Consider the following 18,127-nt stretch of genomic DNA (forward strand, 5'->3'; position numbering starts at 1 on the left):
TTTAAACTTGCCGATTTGATTTTTTTATATTTTTGGGTGGCAATTCCTGGTTTCCACTGTCTAGATAAAATCTTCAACCAACTAGTCAGTTTTGTGAAAAATTATACCTTATTCTAGACCCAAACGCTCTGATTTATATACCCTATCCTAGAGTAAACTGCTTGAAAACCATACCCTTCACAGCGGCACATACCTATATAGCCCATATATGGCAGTGCCCCCCCCCCCGGGGTGTGAATTAGAAGACACAAAAGAGTGGCCGGGCATTCTGAAGTTTAGCCCGTGAATGGCTGGTAACCAAGAATCAGTGAATCAGTCAGAAAGCTAGAAATGAATAATTTAATAAGAATATTCCACGAATCACTTGCATTTTCTCGGTATACACACGAACCTCAGGTGAGTGTGTATACATACTGCCAAGAAAATACAAGTGACAAGTGGGATCCATGTTAATATACATTGAACTCACCATCTCTTATGTGATTGGCTGAAAGCTTACAGTGAAGTTTTGAAATCAGTGCCTGTGACATCATCTAGCTGTAGATTATACAATAATCATGTCAAGGACACTCAAAGTCACAGGTAATCATGTCATGTATGACCGCCGTCCATGATCTCTAAGGGTAGTTATGTTAAGTTCACGTGTTTTGTGTTTCTTGCTGTCAGTAAAGAAGCAAAAACATGCCTTCCATTTTTTTTTTTTGCATTCAATATAAGAGTTATCAACTGCAGCCTTCGGCTTCGGCTGATAACCCCAACCTCAACGTTGATTATTCTGGATATCACAAAAACCTCATCCAATACTTATTTCTTATCACACAACTAAGTTAGTTAAGAGGGTCAGTAACTAAAATAAACCTATCAGATCGCTCCGTTGTCAGTATTTCTAAGTATTGGACCAGGCACTGTCCCCAATGATCCCGCACGACTACTCTTGACGATTCTATGATAGCTATGTGGCCTACTATTGTGTAGTTCCAAACAATATCCATTTTCCCCCAGAGAAGGGATTGGAATTTCCTGGGAGGTGGGTTTTCTTGCTATGGTTACACGGTAAATCGCACCTTTCGCAGCGAAAGTTAAATGGTTTGCTATTTCATTGGTGTTGATATAATGAATAGAACGTCACATTGCTGCTTGGAAATACGAAATTTCTCTTTTCGTGTTGAAAAATATTTCGCTTGTTCACTACGCTCACTCTTGAAACATTTTTCAGCACTCGAAGAGTAATTTCGTATCTCTGTGCGACCATGCAATACCCTCTATATCTTTTGTAGAGGTCGGCCCAAAGTCCATATCCACTCCCCTTCCATGTTACATGTAGTTTTTCTCTCCCGCTAATCTTTGCAAGTCTAGTTTGCAAGGCCACATCAAGGGCTGTAACCTGTAACACCTGCTCTGCCTGGGTATGCTTGATGAGCCCTCGATGTTGCAGGTGAACTTGCCTGTTGTCGATGCAATGTCGATGCAAGTTTCATCCTCCTCTTCCTCCTCCTTGTCATTTGGAGTACATGACGCACTGAAGTTCTATGGACTTTATACAGCTGTCTATGTCTATTCTGTCGTCCATGTAGATAGCGAGTAGCCTAGCAGTGCGCGGTTGTTGACAAAATGGTGTCCGCTTCTTTGGCCAGGTTTTTGAGGTGTCTGTGAAGAGGATTTAGATAAAGTTTTGAAGTTTAGACTATTAGATTACAAAAAGATTATTCGCTCCTGATTTCTATGCATGAGAGTTGACAACAACTGCATCCTCATTAACTATCACACAGTAAGAAATCTCAAGCTCATAATATAAAATGTTGTTAATTAGTGCTATATAAATGCTCAGTGGTTTGAATTAGTTTTAACTTTTATTAATAGTGGCCCCAGGTTTCAATTTATATGTAGTTATCAAACTATATATTTCAAAATTTTCTTGTTTGTAAGTGAAGATGATAAGTCGATAACCCTTTGGTCACAATGGAGTACTATATAGAGTAGCTGTCACTGTGTATAAGGCAGCAGGGATGGCATTGTGTAGTGATCACACTTGTCCTGGGCGATTAGCACCATAAACCTAATCCTAACTAGTGTAATACCCAGTTTCAAACAGCAGATCCAGACAAAGCATTGACTTTGACTTTATTGATTGGTTCTTGTGTTAGAGTAGGGTTTAAATGCTCCTAATCTGGTCCCCTTTGGTTTATTCTCCCTGGACATAACTACTGAAAACAACTTACTGTACATTTAGATTCCAATTTTATCTTCAAATGGTGGACAAATTTAGCTTTTTGATATATGCAGTGCTATTGCTAATTCCTATTGTACTTTTTTTTCGCTATTAATATATACCGGTAGTACACTTTTCTTTTATAGATTGATGGTGTTTCATCCAAAGCTCAATTCCCCAGTGAATCAATTAACCTTCAAGGTTAATTGCAAAAAAATGATGGCAGATGAGAAAGGAATTTTAGAACACAATTGTACCTTAATGTTGACAGTATGGAACAGTCATCTAAAATACTGAAAGAAACCAGTTAATGTGCTTGCTTTTTGTCAAACAATTAATTGAAAAGTTACAAGGGTTATGAAGTGGCTAGCTGGGCAATTAGTAAGAATACTTCAGGAAGTTTGCCTAAGCCCTAGCTGAGATGTAAATTAATTTAATAAGCTATACAAATGCATTCCAAAGCAACAGGGTAAATTAATTAATTAATTAATTAGTAGATCTATTTTAATTCTTTTTTTTTGTTTTGTTTTTAGCCTATTAATTATAGAAAAAGTTTGCTTATTGTTTGAAACAAGGCGTCTCTTTTCATCTTTCCACATCCCATAGCCAAGTTGTAGATTACACTCTTAATTGCTAGTCGTATTGAGTATGGAAGAAAATTATGAACAGGTAGCAAGTACAGTTAAAACTCTTGTAAGTTACACCATTAGAAACAGAAAAGTGTCTTCTTATAAGAGCTGTCCACTTATAAAAGGTTAAAACAAATACATGCAATGTGGTTTAATTTATGTACGTGCTTGCATGTTGTTGCAGCCATGATGAAAAGCCTGTTTAAATTCAGATGTGTCCTCATACACTTTGCAGGTGTCTTTTAGCCGTGGTTGGACAGTAATTTTGTAATCAGAGGCTCTACAAATTAATGCATTATGTGTCAATAATTATGGCATTACAAGCCAAAAGACTGTATGGGAATTCAAGTGATAAATGTTACATGCAGGACCTAGAAAAATCACATTACAGTTAAACCTCTGTTACACGACCAATAATTTGATCTTGGTAAAAGTGTGTCACTTTCTTTTTTGTTCTTTGTAGGTATACCCGCCTTCAGAAGAGTTACCGCCTCCTGGCTGGGCCATATCATGCAGAGGACACCAAATGGTAGAATTTTTTACTTTGATAAAAACAAAAGACAAATCAAAGGGGTAAGTTCAGTATTAATTGGTTGTGTGGTCGTTATGTTTACTTCTGTGTTGCGAACGAACGTCTGTTTAAAGAGGTGTCAAATCTTGGTTGAAGTTAAAGTACATGTATGAAACCATTTCTTGGGTAACATTCAGATGTAATGATGTAATTACATGTAAGTTATGGACTGGTGTTAATCAAATACTGTAGTAGAGCTAGAAGAAAAGTAATCATAGCGTTAGTGCTTAAAGAGCTTTGTTACAATATGTATTACAGATGCACAGAGATTACAAAATTCCGTTCAAATTGAATGAAATCTTATAAAAAGTTAGCAAAAAACGGCAACGAAATGGATAAAGAATGACAAACTTGAAAAAATTGGCCAATTTTTTTCAACATGCATGCGCCGTTCGTGAAGTATATGTTAGGTAAGTACTACTTGCACAAGAAACGTAACAAGATAATCTGAAGTCGAATTGAAGTAATGTGACGGAGGATGTTACTAACATGTAATTCAGGTATCAACTTGCTAGCCTGTTGATTTCAAGTATGAGTGGTGCTTGGATGCGACCTGTTAAAAGGGTTCAATTCCTTGGAATTTACTTGGAAAATAGAGGCGGGGCCGCAAAGCGTGTGAAAATCGTGATCGAAATTTTTTTGCAGCGGTTGTTACCAGCTGCAACGCACGAAAAAATCATTTCAACCAGATCTTTCGCGGTGCACCTAACTGGTGGTAACGGTTAGAACAATCGCGTGGGCCAAATCTTTTACGGTCTATTGAAAAGTCACGTGGTCAAATGATGGTCGGCTTTGCACCAAAGAATGTGGCCTTATCGCACCGACTTCACTTGCACAAGAATTTTTTTCCTTAAACCTGACAGCAAGTCATCAGCGGTCGAACGATCCTGTGATGTACAAGTTTTGTTAGAAGCCACCGTAGCCCCTGTTCGATCATGACCTTTTCAGTACCCTTTAGGTTTGACTGTGACAGTGCGTCATTTTCTTTGAGTGAAGTTATAGTTGCGCCCACCCTTTTTTGTTTATCTGGGGAATTTAAGATCCCGCCTTTCAAAACCTCAACTTTTTGATCACAAATGTTTCCATTATCTGGAAACAGCATCTCAGAAAACGCAGCTTTAAAAAAATTCTTACTGATATGGGCCTGCTGTCTCGTTAGTTGTCACACCAAATGCTACTACCTCTTGCCTATGTAGTTTTAGGTCTCTCCCCTTCCTGGGTCTCACTATGAAGAGAGACCAGTTACCCAATAAATATACGACAACTGGTCTCACTGTAAAGCCTACTTATGATATCTCAAACTTACTCTAAGTGGTGCGTAATAACCTAGCGGTATTATGTTTGTCACAGGTCCGATCTTGGAGTGTAGTTCAAGCGACGTATAATAAAACTGTCAAAACTGGATAACAATAAAGCACATAGCCACAAAAACGATAACAAGATCTTGACATGTACTATTCTTTAGTGAGCATCCTTGATTGAATATTTAGTACAAACGAAGTTTCCAACCTAAAGCAGTTGGCGTCGTCACTCCAGTATAACTTTAGTCAAACTCGCATGACGGCTGAGGGAGCGCATCTGGAAACCGTTTTGAGACTATGGAGAACGAAAAGTTGCATACATGCAATTTTGTGTTGTGTCAAATGTTTCCCTTGTGTTATATACATTCTTAACACTTTTGTTTCTTCCTCCGGATGAAATGCTGCACTCTGTCACAAACGTCCTCTCCTTGGGCGCCAGCATTAATGCGAACAATGAAATATCCACTTCATATTCCTTACTTAGTACTGTTATAATCCTATAATTTCACATTTAAAGTCATAATTTACCTGATATCGTAAGTTAACGATTTATATATAGCACACAAATTCAATTTTGTGCGTTTTTCTTAAAATTTAATTTCTGCACTATTTGAAAGTTTTTGACATCAACAACTCTGAGATTCCCATACAGTGTACGAACTCTATATTTCGCGATCAACTTGCCCCATTGTCAAAATGGTGGATTTGACTGCAAAAAGGTCTTCCCCCTGATGAGTGAAAAGACTGTTTACAAAATTTCTCTTTTGAGAGCAAAATACGAGCTAACCCACTTCATTCAGTCGACTTCGTGATACAACACTACTTATCCCTCAGACAATCCATCATAACCTGATAACCCTTTATTAATACATTTCAAACTTATCACCTTTTAGAAATCAGTCATTCATTTCTAGAAGTCGAGCAACTTTCGCTTTCATAAACTAGTAAATTGATACATTAGGTAATCATTAACAACCCTCATCTTCTAGTGACAGAGAGTGTATAGAAACTGTTCATGCAAATCAAATACGTTCACTCTAATAAAGAAAGCAAATTTGTAAAACATTTCGGAGCGTAGTGGCTTAACTCCGTTTTCCGTAGCGTAAAGCAGCTAGGAGGTTTGCTCCTTCCCCTGGTTGGGATACTAGTCCACCTGCCGACTACCTTCCTACAATTGTTGTCAGGTTTACCTGACAACAGCAGTACCCATTTATACTCCTGGGTTAGGAGGTGCACCGGGAAGATAAAATATCCTGTTCACCACCACAACAGGCAGATCCCTGCCAGTCTAGAACCCAAATCAATTGATCCAAAGTCCATCGCTCTCACAGTTAGGCCACTGCACCAACATGTAACACATTTTCGCTCTGTCATATGTTTATCTGAAAATACTGAAGAGAATGATAAGGCTTTCTGGGGAATAATTTTGCTGGTCGTGTACTTAATTTAATTCCCCTTCCCCTTTCCTTCCCCTGCTGAGGAAGATGAAAGAGGAGTACACAAACATGAAGTTACAATTACCTATTGTTCAAAACTATTGGAATTGACCCACTGTGATGGGTGAGCCAAGCACACATATACCTACATCAGCGACAACAGGTTAACAACTGAGTCTTAAACAGTGGCAAATCCAATGGAAGGGGCCGGATAAGGGCTAAGTGAAGGTAGGAAATTTCGTGATTGAAGGAGGGGCGAACTTTTCCTTACATAAAAAAGGGCAGGTGGGGTGGGGCGAGGGGCGAAATTTTTCAGGCTTACGGGACGTACAATTTTTAGCATACGGAGAAGAAAAGGAATAACCAGGCACCTGTCCCCAGATCTGTCACTGTTAAAAGCCTCCTAGAAAACTAGCATTCTTAAGGACTCTTTTAAAATCATTGTTTTCAATAACTAATCATTCCAAACGTTAATTTTTAAAGCTCTTAAGTCACGCCGCACTTGGTAACATACTGCCTTATGACTCAAACTACATAAGCAACACGGTTATAGTAAATTGCCATCTCAATAACAGAGAATTTTAGGTGGGAAACATCTTTCATTCCAACAACTAGAAATTTAGAAATCCACTTCTCTTTGGTCCAACTTCACTCATCCGTGCTTGTCTGTAACAGCAGTTTACCAAAAATAGCGTGGCCAGAGCCCTTTCAATAAAAAACAGAAACCAGTACTTCATAAACCTCCCTGACAACCCACTTAAGAATGATCGGAATCCGGACACTTAAAAACCCACTCGATATAAACTGAGGTAGAAAGCAAAAGAAGGTGCCAGGAACACTCCTTTAGCAAGTGGAAAAATCAAGTCCTAGTGAAATTCAGGAAGGTTTCCGTGAGGTCACCTACATTTTTTTTTGTTATAGCAGTTTGAAAATGTACTGTACGGGTCTAGCACAGTTTGGACTAATGACCAGAATGTCATGTTCAGCGGAGTGGCCGATTCTGATAATCCTTTTATTTGTAGAAGCCAAATAGGTAAGACCACAACTGAAAGGGGAGTAGGTTTGAAAAGTGTCTGGAAACAAATCATTGCCTTTAATCATGCTCTCGTAAGGGTTTCTCGCAAACGGTAATTGTCTTGTAACCAGCACCGTCGCAGTTCACGTCATTCCACTTGTTCAACCAGAATTTCGTCGACACTAACATCTCGGTGCAAAGCTCACGACCATTAGCATTGTTGGGTTCACCTGGGGTCCAGTTAGTGTAGCCTTCCAAGGGGCTTCCGTCCACCCATTGAAATTGACTCCTGGTGTGCATCCTTCTCAGCCCCAACCACATCTGTACCTGCCCCATTTCCTTCTCTTCCAGGTAAACCTAAAGTTGAGTTGTGACAAAGCGCATTAATATGAAGTCGATGAGAAACTTTTAAACAATAGGCCTTTCCCGCATTCCAACAAGCAAACAGGGTGGACAAAAATACAGCAAATGTATGAAAATGTGCACCCAAACCTCGCTCTGGAGCTATTGTTCGAACGCACTGAAGTGGAATGCGGGAAAGGTCTATTGAGCAGCCACTGTCAAGAGAGAAAAAAAATGCTTATACAGTTTATGAGGACTATTTTCTCTGCTCGACTACATTTTCCGGTAACTACTACGGGAAGGTTGGTTTGGTCAATCTTTACTGTACACCTTAATTATAAAGACTAAAGCAATTCGAATTTTTGATGTGTTCTATAACATCTTTATCATGTGCTGTATTAAGATACATGTAAACTATTGGTATTGATGTGGACGTAAGAGAAATTATAGAAACCTTGAATCGCTTCAGTTTCCAATATTGTTAATATTTGATAAATAATTGAAACGTACAGCTACCAAGCTGTGACCTTTGATGTGTGGAGAAAAGAAATTGTACTGGCATGTTACTACTTTTCATGTGACTTTATTTTACTGCATTTTGCATTTTTTAAATTACGCCAAATCAAAGAAACTGCATATCCTCAAGTTATTGATTGATAGCAGTGAGTAGAAGTAGTTTGGTTCCTTTTAAGTGCGCTGGAGGATAGCAATTTTCAGCTGAATTCTCGATTTTGTTTTAAATAAATATTTTTAGCAATTTCTGAGAAAATATTTTTCTTGAGAAAGGGGACGACAAATTCAATGATTGTGCGAGTGTTTCTGTAGGGTAAGCTTGGTTTCCAAATTTTGTAGTCGCTAATTCAGCCATAGAGATCTAAGATGTTTTATCCTCTTGGGTTACTGAAAATTTTCTACAAGTTAATGCCTTAAAGACGCAAGCAATGATTCTGGGAACAACCCAATATACATATAACTTTCTACTGAAGGATAATTCTATTGTAACTCATGGTACATTAAGAATTTTGAGTGTAACTTTAGATAATAAGTTATCCTTTACTCCTCATGTCTATGAATTGTTAGAGAAAGTATACTTTAAATGAGGGCTCTTTCCCCTCTTAAAAACATTATTCCTAAACATGAGGAATAAAGGATAACTTATTATCAACTGAGCTATCAATTATATGATCTTTCATATATTTACTTGCATTCTTCACCGTCTATGGGTATATTATGAACTCACAACATGATCAGCTTCCAGTTCCACTGCACCGGTATTGCAGAGGTCATGGGTTTGAATCCCATTCAGGCCTGAATTTTTTTTTCAGGCCTTAATTTCACAATTGCTTAAGTTGTGTGTATAACTGCGATGATCAGTCATGTCTTCATATCTTTCTCGGCAGTTCATATATATGATCTTTCATATGTTCACTTGCATTATTTCTAGATGTGTTTGTTTACAGACCAACATTCTCTAGTTAAATGTGACTTCTGTTTTCATTCATTTAACCTGCTAACCAGGTGATTCAAATTCCAAAACTGCGCAACTTTCAGAAATGGCTGAGGGAGGAAGCTCTTTTAATGACTTCGCTAACCACAGGGTGCGAGATACCATGCGACTCCAAGTGGACATATCTGTCATCTCGGCCTTGGTTACCGACCTAAACCATGCCTGATCACAAGGTAAATCGAACGTTTACCTTGGTTAACTTTCTATTGCCTCGGGTGGCGTTAACAATTTTCCCTGAAATAAACACGTCACAACGCTTTTCATTACCTACATGTTGATACTGCTGATGCCCATAAATCAGCTAAAAAAGCTACGCAGTCAATAATTAATTCAGTGTAGCTCCGGGTGCATCGTGGCAGAGGTAAAGTTACTTGTCAACTTTTGTATTAATGAAAACAGTCTCGGATTGGCAGCTGAAGCATATTGAAGATTAACTAGACAGTGTTGGTCTGTATTTTGTTAAAAAACAACGGTACGCGTTTGTCATAAATTAGCACGGATTAACGAAGTTTGGATGCTAAATTTACGTCTGAGAAAGGTCGAACAAGAAACCACAGAGCCGCAAATAACTTTATTTCACCAAACACCGTAACGTGAAAAACACAAACATCGCACACCGAAGGGTATGAGATCACCGCAACACCGCAAGTTATGATTTTATTAACCGCATCACCGCTTTAAAAACAAAAGAACAAGGTCAAATTTTGGCCTGTAAGCAATTTTAAAGCTCCTATTTGATTTGCATTCATGAATATCTTCTCGCTAGCACAGGGGACCGGAACACCGTATCAGCAATAACATAACCATTTACATTCATGTAACATAAATGCACTGTTATTTACCTCTGGTCCTGGACCTGTTTGAGCTGTTTAGATAGGATTTGACTAGAAGCAAAGGGGGTTTACATTTCAAATATCATCTTGTCTGCTGCCTTGTAAATGTGACGATCCGATTTCGTCTCGAGTTTTCTTTATATCTTCATTACCTATTAACTCTCATCGGGCGAATTTTCGCTATGTTCATTAACTATTAATTATCATCGGGGGAAAGATTCTCAGGTTTCATAAAATCCTTAAATCTGCAATAGGCCGATGACTATGTGTGATTATGCAATAATATTGCATAATCCCACTAAAATAAAGATGCTAAAACTGGGGTTTCTATGGGAGAAAAGCGTGAACAGTTTTTATTTTGCATTGCTGATTTTCTTTCAGTGTTCCATTTGCGGGGTGCTACGTAAAAAGCGTACTTGTTCCCTTGCATGTTCAGTTATTGACCTCGTATAAAACCTAACAAAGTATTACAGTGGAACCGCGTTAATGCGGACACCAAAGGGACATGATAAAGTGTCCGCATTATCCGGGTGTCCGTATTAAGCAGGCTAATTTAAGAGAAAATATATGAGCTTTTTAGTTGTCGGGACAAAGAAAACTGTCCGTTAGAAGCAGGCGTCCGTATTAAGCGGGTGTCCGTAGAGCGGGGTTTCACTGTACCTTAGTGAGCTGACCCGTGAACTTATTTTCTTCCTCTGAGGATATCGTCACCATATGCGAATTAAGATTCTGACACTTGGCGAGTGAGTCTTTCCAGCTGATTGTTTGAGATTCGATTACCAAGTAACAACGCTTCTTCAACTCGGTCCAGGGTGGAAAGCAGGTTCCTGCGTTGAAACAGTCAATACATACACATTAACGTCTGTCAAAGGAAAGAATGATAACCTTAAGGTACAGTGGAACCCCGTTAATGCGGACACCAAAGGGACATGATAAAGTGTCCGCATTATCCGGGTGTCCGTATTAAGCAGGCTAATTTAAGAGAAAATATATGAGCTTTTTAGTTGTCGGGACAAAGAAAACTGTCCGTTAGAAGCAGGCGTCCGTATTAAGCGGGTGTCCGTAGAGCGGGGTTTCACTGTATTTCGAAATGATTAAACTTGACCTTTGAAAGATGTGTTGTGAAGATTATTCTATTGATTCTAACTTGCTAATGGAGAGGTCGTCCTCAGGTGGTAAAGGTTTTAGTGTTGTACGCTTTTATATATACATGTATATATAACTAACTGCAGACAGTACTGTTTCGGCCTTCCGGGCCTCATCAGTGCAGTGCTAATGCTAGGATGGAGGAGAAGCCATATGGTCACCCCAAACGATTATATATGAAAGGACACGGAAGAAGGCAAAATGATTAGTTATACAAGATATGAAAACTTTGAAATCAGGCCAAGTCTTCTAAAAGAGATAAATTTAGCCATGCAGAGAAATCATTTCTGTTTAATATATATATGTCATTTGCCGGGTGGGAGGTCCGTATAGTGAAAAACTGTGACCGAGGTCTTGAAAAGCTGCCCGAGGCTGCAGGCCGAGGGCAGCATTTTCAAGCCGAGATCACAGTTTTCCACTCTTCGAACCGACCCCAAGCCGGCAAATAACATATTTATTTTTTCCTGCGGTAAGTTGGCTTACAAGTGTGTTTGTTTACGCAACTTTGTCATTAAATTGGCTTACGGGCCATCGTAAAAAATCTAACCAGCGAACAAGCGAGTAACTCAGATACTAGACAAAGAAAGATGTATTAAAGAACAGATTTATTTCAAACTACTTTATGTTAGTTTCATCTAGTTCAACAGTTAAGTTCTCCAAAATTGTTTTTCCGGTGTGAAATTTCGTGCAGAGTTTGAAGTCTTACTACAAAAACAATTTCTATCAGTCGTTACGAATCACTCGAAATCAGACTTTTCTACCGCAAATTGAGTAGCAGAAAGCGAAGAAATCCGTTAAGTGTATTCCACAGAGATTCTCTTAAATACAACAACAATCAGCGAGGTAAACTCGACTGCAATTGACTTTTTTGCTTAACCCTTTGAATTCCAAACTTTCGCCAAAAAATACTGATATTAACCGTTTAGTCAGGTTTTTTAGCTGCCATGACGCTAAATAAGCCTAAGTTTTGCTAAGAAAGCTTTTTTTTACTAAAAGGAGAGATTTTTCGAGGATTAGGTACAAAATTGAGCAAAATTTCAATTCCGGGCAAACGCATAAGCCAATAATTTGGAATTCTTTTTTTTTCTTTCTTTTTTTTTTTGCCATTAACCGTTCTCAATTTTGTTTGTTCCCCCTTTCCTTTCTGTTTTTCTCGGTCCTTTTACACTGGCTACCTTTTGTATTGTATGTTCTTTCTGGCTACTGTGAAAAGTTGGATGTTAATTACGGGTGAAGCGTAGAAATGGACCTTGATCAATCATAGGCGTTGTGGACCATTTTACCACCGTTTTTGCACCAAAACTAGCAACGTTGTTTTTCGATTTGCAACGTCGGAATGTCGTCGATATCTAAACTTGACCATTGTGCGGAAAGGCCTAGCCTAGTGCTACTATCTGCTTATCAAGAATATCTGATGACATTTAAATTAATGACGTCAAAGGTGGTACAAAGAGCACGACCATATTAATTACGCATATATGCGTAGTTGGTGTTCAAAGGGTTAAAATTGTGTGGCGAGAAAAACACAACTCTCACAACTTAAAAATATTCAATTGAATTTACTTACAGTGACTTTCCCTGCCATTTAAAAGAGAATAGAGATAAACTTGCGTTGATTAATCGTTGATGGAAGTGTAAAAATGGCAAAGGTCGACGATTACCGCTAATTCACTCACGAAAATTGACCAACACGACAATTTCACTCGAACTGTTACCCGCCGTTACCATGACCGTGGCCAGAGATAGGAACATCCGGACCGCGCTAAGAACCAATCAGAATGCATTATTGGTTACCGCACCCTCTTGGGAAAAAATAAAATCTCTGCCTTGTTTTGCATTCAATGTTACGCTGAAATGGTGCTCTGAAAGTGTGCTGATTCGTACCCAATCGCTATTTATCAGGCTCACAAAAAATCTAGCCGAAGTTGTCTGGAGCGAGATCATTTTAGGCCCCTCGAAGGGACGTTTTACATCCCTCCTAGAACCCTTTTGCGCTGCGTAATGTAATACCCTCGATCGTCTTTTTCCCACCCGGTGTTTATACAACGACTTGGAGCATTATTACGTCTCCCAAGCATTACTATTTAAGAAATAGAAAACAGGTACCGTGTTTCTATCAAGTTTTAGTATAAATCTGCTAGCGTTCTATCATGAATGCCGTTCTCTGATTGGCTACCCCACTCACTATCTATTCTGTGATAGATAGTTGCGTAGCAATGCACCCTTGTTAACAAAATGACGGCCGCTTCTTGGCGTTTTCGAAGTGTCTGTGAAGACGACTTAGTTAAAAGTTTGAACGACTAGTAGATTTATACTAAAACAATTAGATTATTCCCTCTCGATTTCTATGCGTGATAGTTGACTCGGGCTGCGCCCTCGTCAAATATCACACGATAGAAATATCGAGCTCATAATCGAATTGTTAAATAGAAATACGATTTTTAACCAATCGGTGCGCGTATTTTCTTAGGGCAGTTTTCTTAAGGTTGTTGCAATATGTATTTGTCCATCTCACCCTCCATGCTTAATGAAATACTTAAGACCGAGTTTACCAAAGCACCAGGCAGGGGTGATACATGCCATCTCTCCTTTTTGGATGAAACTTTGCCAGATTGAAGTTACTACCCAACAACTCTAAAAGACAAAGTGGGCCGGCTTGGTGATTTTTCCCTTAGGAGTTAGACCACCCCCTCTGTTTTTTTGCCCAAAATCCAAAAAATGTCACTAAAATAAGCATCAAATTTAGACACCGCTCCTGCCTACAGAATACATTGAATTTTAATGGCATTTCACACAAATAAAGATTGGACCTATCTTAGTTCACACCAGGAGTTTCAAGTCATTTGAAGTGACAGGTGCCAATCAAGGAATGTTATTTCCTACCCATGTCACGCAACATTTAGCTCTAAGGCAAATTAGCTCAAATTCTAACTCAAATATTGCTTAAGTCTAACTTTCTAAATCAAAACTAATTTCATCGCAGTTTACAGTCACCCTTGGCCTGATGAAATCAAGAATAAAATTTTTGGCATCTGTTATTTTTTGGTAACAAAAGCTGTTCAAACAACATGACAAGAAACTAGTTTTAACAAAGAGACAAGGGCGAAATCTAAAACTATTAGATACTATAGAATCAGTTTATCAAAGTTTTTCTATGTTAATGTCATTAACAAAGTCTTTGAATATTACTTAGGGCAGTGGAAGCTCAATGGATGCAAAACTCTTTGCAATACCCCTTAACCCTCGGATGTACAAGGGGGGGTTGGGGTTGGATGCCATCCCCCAACAAGGTATTTTCAAAATTTTCAAGACGATTTACTCTAAGGGGCTGAAACTTTCAGTAGCTGTTCATTCATCCTTCACGAATATTTTGATATGTCAATTGTGTGTCCATTATTTTTTGTTTCCATAGCAACCCCTAGTTTCATGTAGGTTTGGCCAAAAATCAACTTTTTTGACCTAATTCTGTATTTTTTCCCAGTTTTCTTCATCAGATTCCAGAAATTCAGCAATATGTACATTTCATAAGCACTTTGGCTTGATTTTGTATCAATTTCCGTTATTTCTTGACTTTTAAAGTAAAAAAAATCCAAAATGGCGGATCCACGATGGCGGGTTAAATGACGTCATTTGACATTATGACGTCACAGCCATTGAATATGGTATCATTTTTGTAGAACAAGCTCAGAGCTATCTAATCAATGTAAGTTTAGTACGCTGTGCGTTAACAGAACAAAAACCAGAAGGGGCTCCTTCCATTTCCCCTTTATACCACAGTGAGGGTAGAGTTAGCTTGTACGCCCAAGGGTTAAATAGCAGAGCAAAACACCTAAATTCTATTCGTACAATCTAAATATGGGAATGAACGGCCGTGATGTTTGAATTCTAAAACATTGACTAGTTAGATGAGAGTTTTTCTCGGCAGATCTTGCTTTTTAGATTACACTTGAAACCCTGCTCAATCATTACAGGTCAAATACTTGATCTTGCAATTGATTAATGTCAACTCTTACTTTACACTCGGCATACAAACTCATCAATCCTGAGAAGTATTCTTTGCTGAAATTATTGTTTGCTCTCATTCCGAGTTCAAGAAACCGTTGAAATTTTCATTTTGCTGCATCAGGCATGCAAGTAAATCTTGGTAAACACGTACAGTTGTATATAATACTTGAACTGTAAGATTGAGCTTTAGCTAGCTTTTATGAAAATGCGTTTTTCTTCTGAAAGTTCCTATACTGAATTGACCGCAGATAAAGGTTATACCTGAAAGATGTTAGTACAAAACATTGTAAATAATCGCATGTCTGCTAGTAAGAAGATGTGTGAAAAAAATTGCAATTCTGAGGAAAAATTGAGCCTCAAGAAGATCTAGTAGCTGAAATTATCTGAAAAACCTCGGGTCTAAGCGAGCACACATGACAACATACAAGGCACCAGTGCCTTAGGTTTAGTAAGGTTTGGCCCGTTTGAACTTTTTAAATTTTTCTAGGCACTCAAGAAGCTTGATTGGCTCTTGGCCATCGTTTTCTTTTCTGCTCAGTAACCTCCTGTGTATATCCGTAGCTCCATAGCCCTATAAAATAACTGATTTGTTTTTTTCCGGTCACAAGACTGTATTACATATACTACATGGTGGATGATAAAGTAGCTGGCAAGTAGTACTGTCTTCGTACTGCAAGCCTGGTCAAGATCTCTTCTGCCTCATCTTGAGAGGGACTCAGATCAGCCTGGTGTATAGCTAGTTGGCCACTTCTGTACATTACAGACAACATGCTGAAGTACTGGGCTATTTGGTCTGCAGCAAGCTACTCTTTGCTGGACATTTTCCTGCCATTACTGCCTTGCATAGTCTCATCTTACTGCACTCATTCACTACACTTTCGTCCTGTCCCCTCACCTTCCAAGAATGTTCTTTTCGGATGTGTGTTCACTTTCTCAGAAAAGCGGGCTCCTCTTCGTGATGTTTTCAGACCCATCCCTTTGAGATTTCTCATGTGATGCTGTCTATGCTGTTTCTCTCTCTAACTTCTTTAGGTGTTCGCTTGCATCCATGTGTCTCTACAGACTGCAGAAGATTGGTATGCTTTTGTGAATCCCTCTTTAGGGTAGGAAGAATACAATCTTGTAGCTTTGACAACTTGAGACTCTCCTTCAATAGATTGCGAGGTCCTAGACCATAGCTAACAGATGGGAATGGTTGTGAAGCCCGGCAAACATCAAAGGAGCAAACAAAGATGCCAAGATTTCTGTTTGAAGGTCCACGACCGTGCAAAATCTTTTTTTGCGCCCATACACTATGCATGAATTACATAACCAAAACGTTTCTATTGGTCAGTTACTCGGTCAGTAGTATACAACAATTGTCTTTTGTGCACGGTCAAGGCCAAAAAAAGAGAACAAAAACATACAACAAAGAACTTTGTTGAGTTTCTTAATAATCCCCTTCTATTAACTATGCCTAGACTGAGGCTGTTGGAGCTGACACGTCAAACTCTTGGCTGTAAAAGTAGCAGTCTCTCTTGCAGTACATTTAAGGGCTGCTCAATGCATAAGTCTGTAGGCCCTCGAGGTCTTCTAAATCCATTCCTCGTGTGCAGGTGTAAAACGTTTACCAGGGCCCATATCATTAGCCTTCTACACTTTCAAACCTCCGGACCTTAAGCTAAAAAAATTTAGAGACAGGATCCCAGACATTGTGCTTCATGGTCTGGCCTGACTCTTGAGTCTTAACAATACTATTGATGCCTGACACCCTTCAACCCGTCATTGGATATCACTAGCACTTTTAATGTCGTGGCCTTCATTTATGTTACAGCGCACATGGCTCTGCACTGTGGCAATTCTTGTGTCACAGAGGTCCTTTCCAGCCTGTGGATCACTGAAATCATATCTGACGATCTTAATGCCTGTGCACTCTTTAAGGCTGGCAAGTGAGTGGATGAGATGAGAACAAAGGTAACATCTGGTATTGTCGAGCTTTTCTTTCCAAAAAGTTACAATTGAGCAAAACGTCGAAGCCATTCTTATCATTGAAGTGTACACATCTATAAATAGAGATTGAAATCCCTTGCGCAGTGGTAATAAATAATAAATAACAACAATAAATGTAATTAAATATGATAAATAATAATAATAACAACAACAAACTTTTAATTATCACTTGGTGATATTATTTGCTGCTGATCAAGGTCTTTGGTTCTTGTTCCCATGCTTTCAAAATTATATGCACAACGTTTATCTTTATACCAATTAAGATTTACTTGCCTTCCTGATGCAGCAAAGTAAAAAAAAAATCATAGATGTTTTTTAACTCGATTCGCATGAAATGAATATTCATTGGGTGAGCTCAAGAGTTAATATATGAGGGCAAACAATAATATCAGCAAAGAATACGTCTCAGCATTGATGAGTCTGTATGCCGAGTGTAAAGTAAGAGTTGACAATAATCAATTGCAACATCAAGCATGTGAACCGCCCGTGATGATCGAGCAGGGTTTCAAAGGTAATCTAAAAAGTGAGATTTGCCCAGAAAAACTCACATCTAACTAGTCAATGTTTTAGAATTTAAATATCATGGCCCTTTATTCCCATATTTAAATTGTACAAATAGAATTGAGGTGTTTTGCACTGTTATTTTAACCCTCGGATGCACAAGCTAAGTAGCACCCCCACCGTGGTAGAAGGGGGAAATGGATGGAACCCTCTTGGATTTACGCTCTGTTTAGCACAGCGAAATAAATATACATTGATTAGATAGCCCTGAGCTTGTTCTACAAAATGATACCGTATTTGTTGGTTGTGACGTCTTATGATGTCAAATGATTGATGAAGAAAACTGGGAAAAAATACAGAATTAGGTCAAAAAAGTTGATTTTTGGCCAAACCTACATGAAACTAGGGGTTGCTATGGAAACAAAAAATAATGGACACACAATTGACATATCAAAATATTCGTGAAGGATGAATGAACAGCTACTGAAAGTTTCAGCCCCTTAGAGTAAATCGTCTTGAAAATTTTGAAAATACCTTGTTGGGGGATGGCATCCAACCCCAACCCCCCCTGGTACATCCGAGGGTTAAGGGGTATTGCAAAGAGTTTTGCATTCATTGAGCTTCCACTGCCCTAAATATTATT

General features: G+C 38.6%; 1 protein-coding gene across 1 annotated transcript in view; it reads right to left on the minus strand.

Annotated features, from left to right (window-relative positions):
• Positions 1 to 5,550: 5,550 nt before the first annotated feature.
• LOC110044115 (uncharacterized) overlaps positions 5,551 to 18,127 on the minus strand; it is a 169,446-nt gene continuing 156,869 nt past the window's right edge. Inside the window, exons 19-20 of the mRNA XM_089296221.1 lie at positions 10,504 to 10,670; positions 5,551 to 7,518 (exon numbers count right to left, since the gene is read on the minus strand). Of these exons, the coding sequence (XP_089152347.1) occupies positions 7,240 to 7,518; positions 10,504 to 10,670 (446 nt within the window). The 3' untranslated portion in view covers positions 5,551 to 7,239. The remainder of the gene's footprint in view (positions 7,519 to 10,503; positions 10,671 to 18,127) is intronic.

The sequence above is a fragment of the Orbicella faveolata genome, unplaced genomic scaffold (assembly GCF_042242905.1).
Source record: "Orbicella faveolata isolate gen_17 unplaced genomic scaffold, um_ofav_v1 contig_26, whole genome shotgun sequence".
NCBI lineage: Eukaryota > Metazoa > Cnidaria > Anthozoa > Scleractinia > Merulinidae > Orbicella > Orbicella faveolata.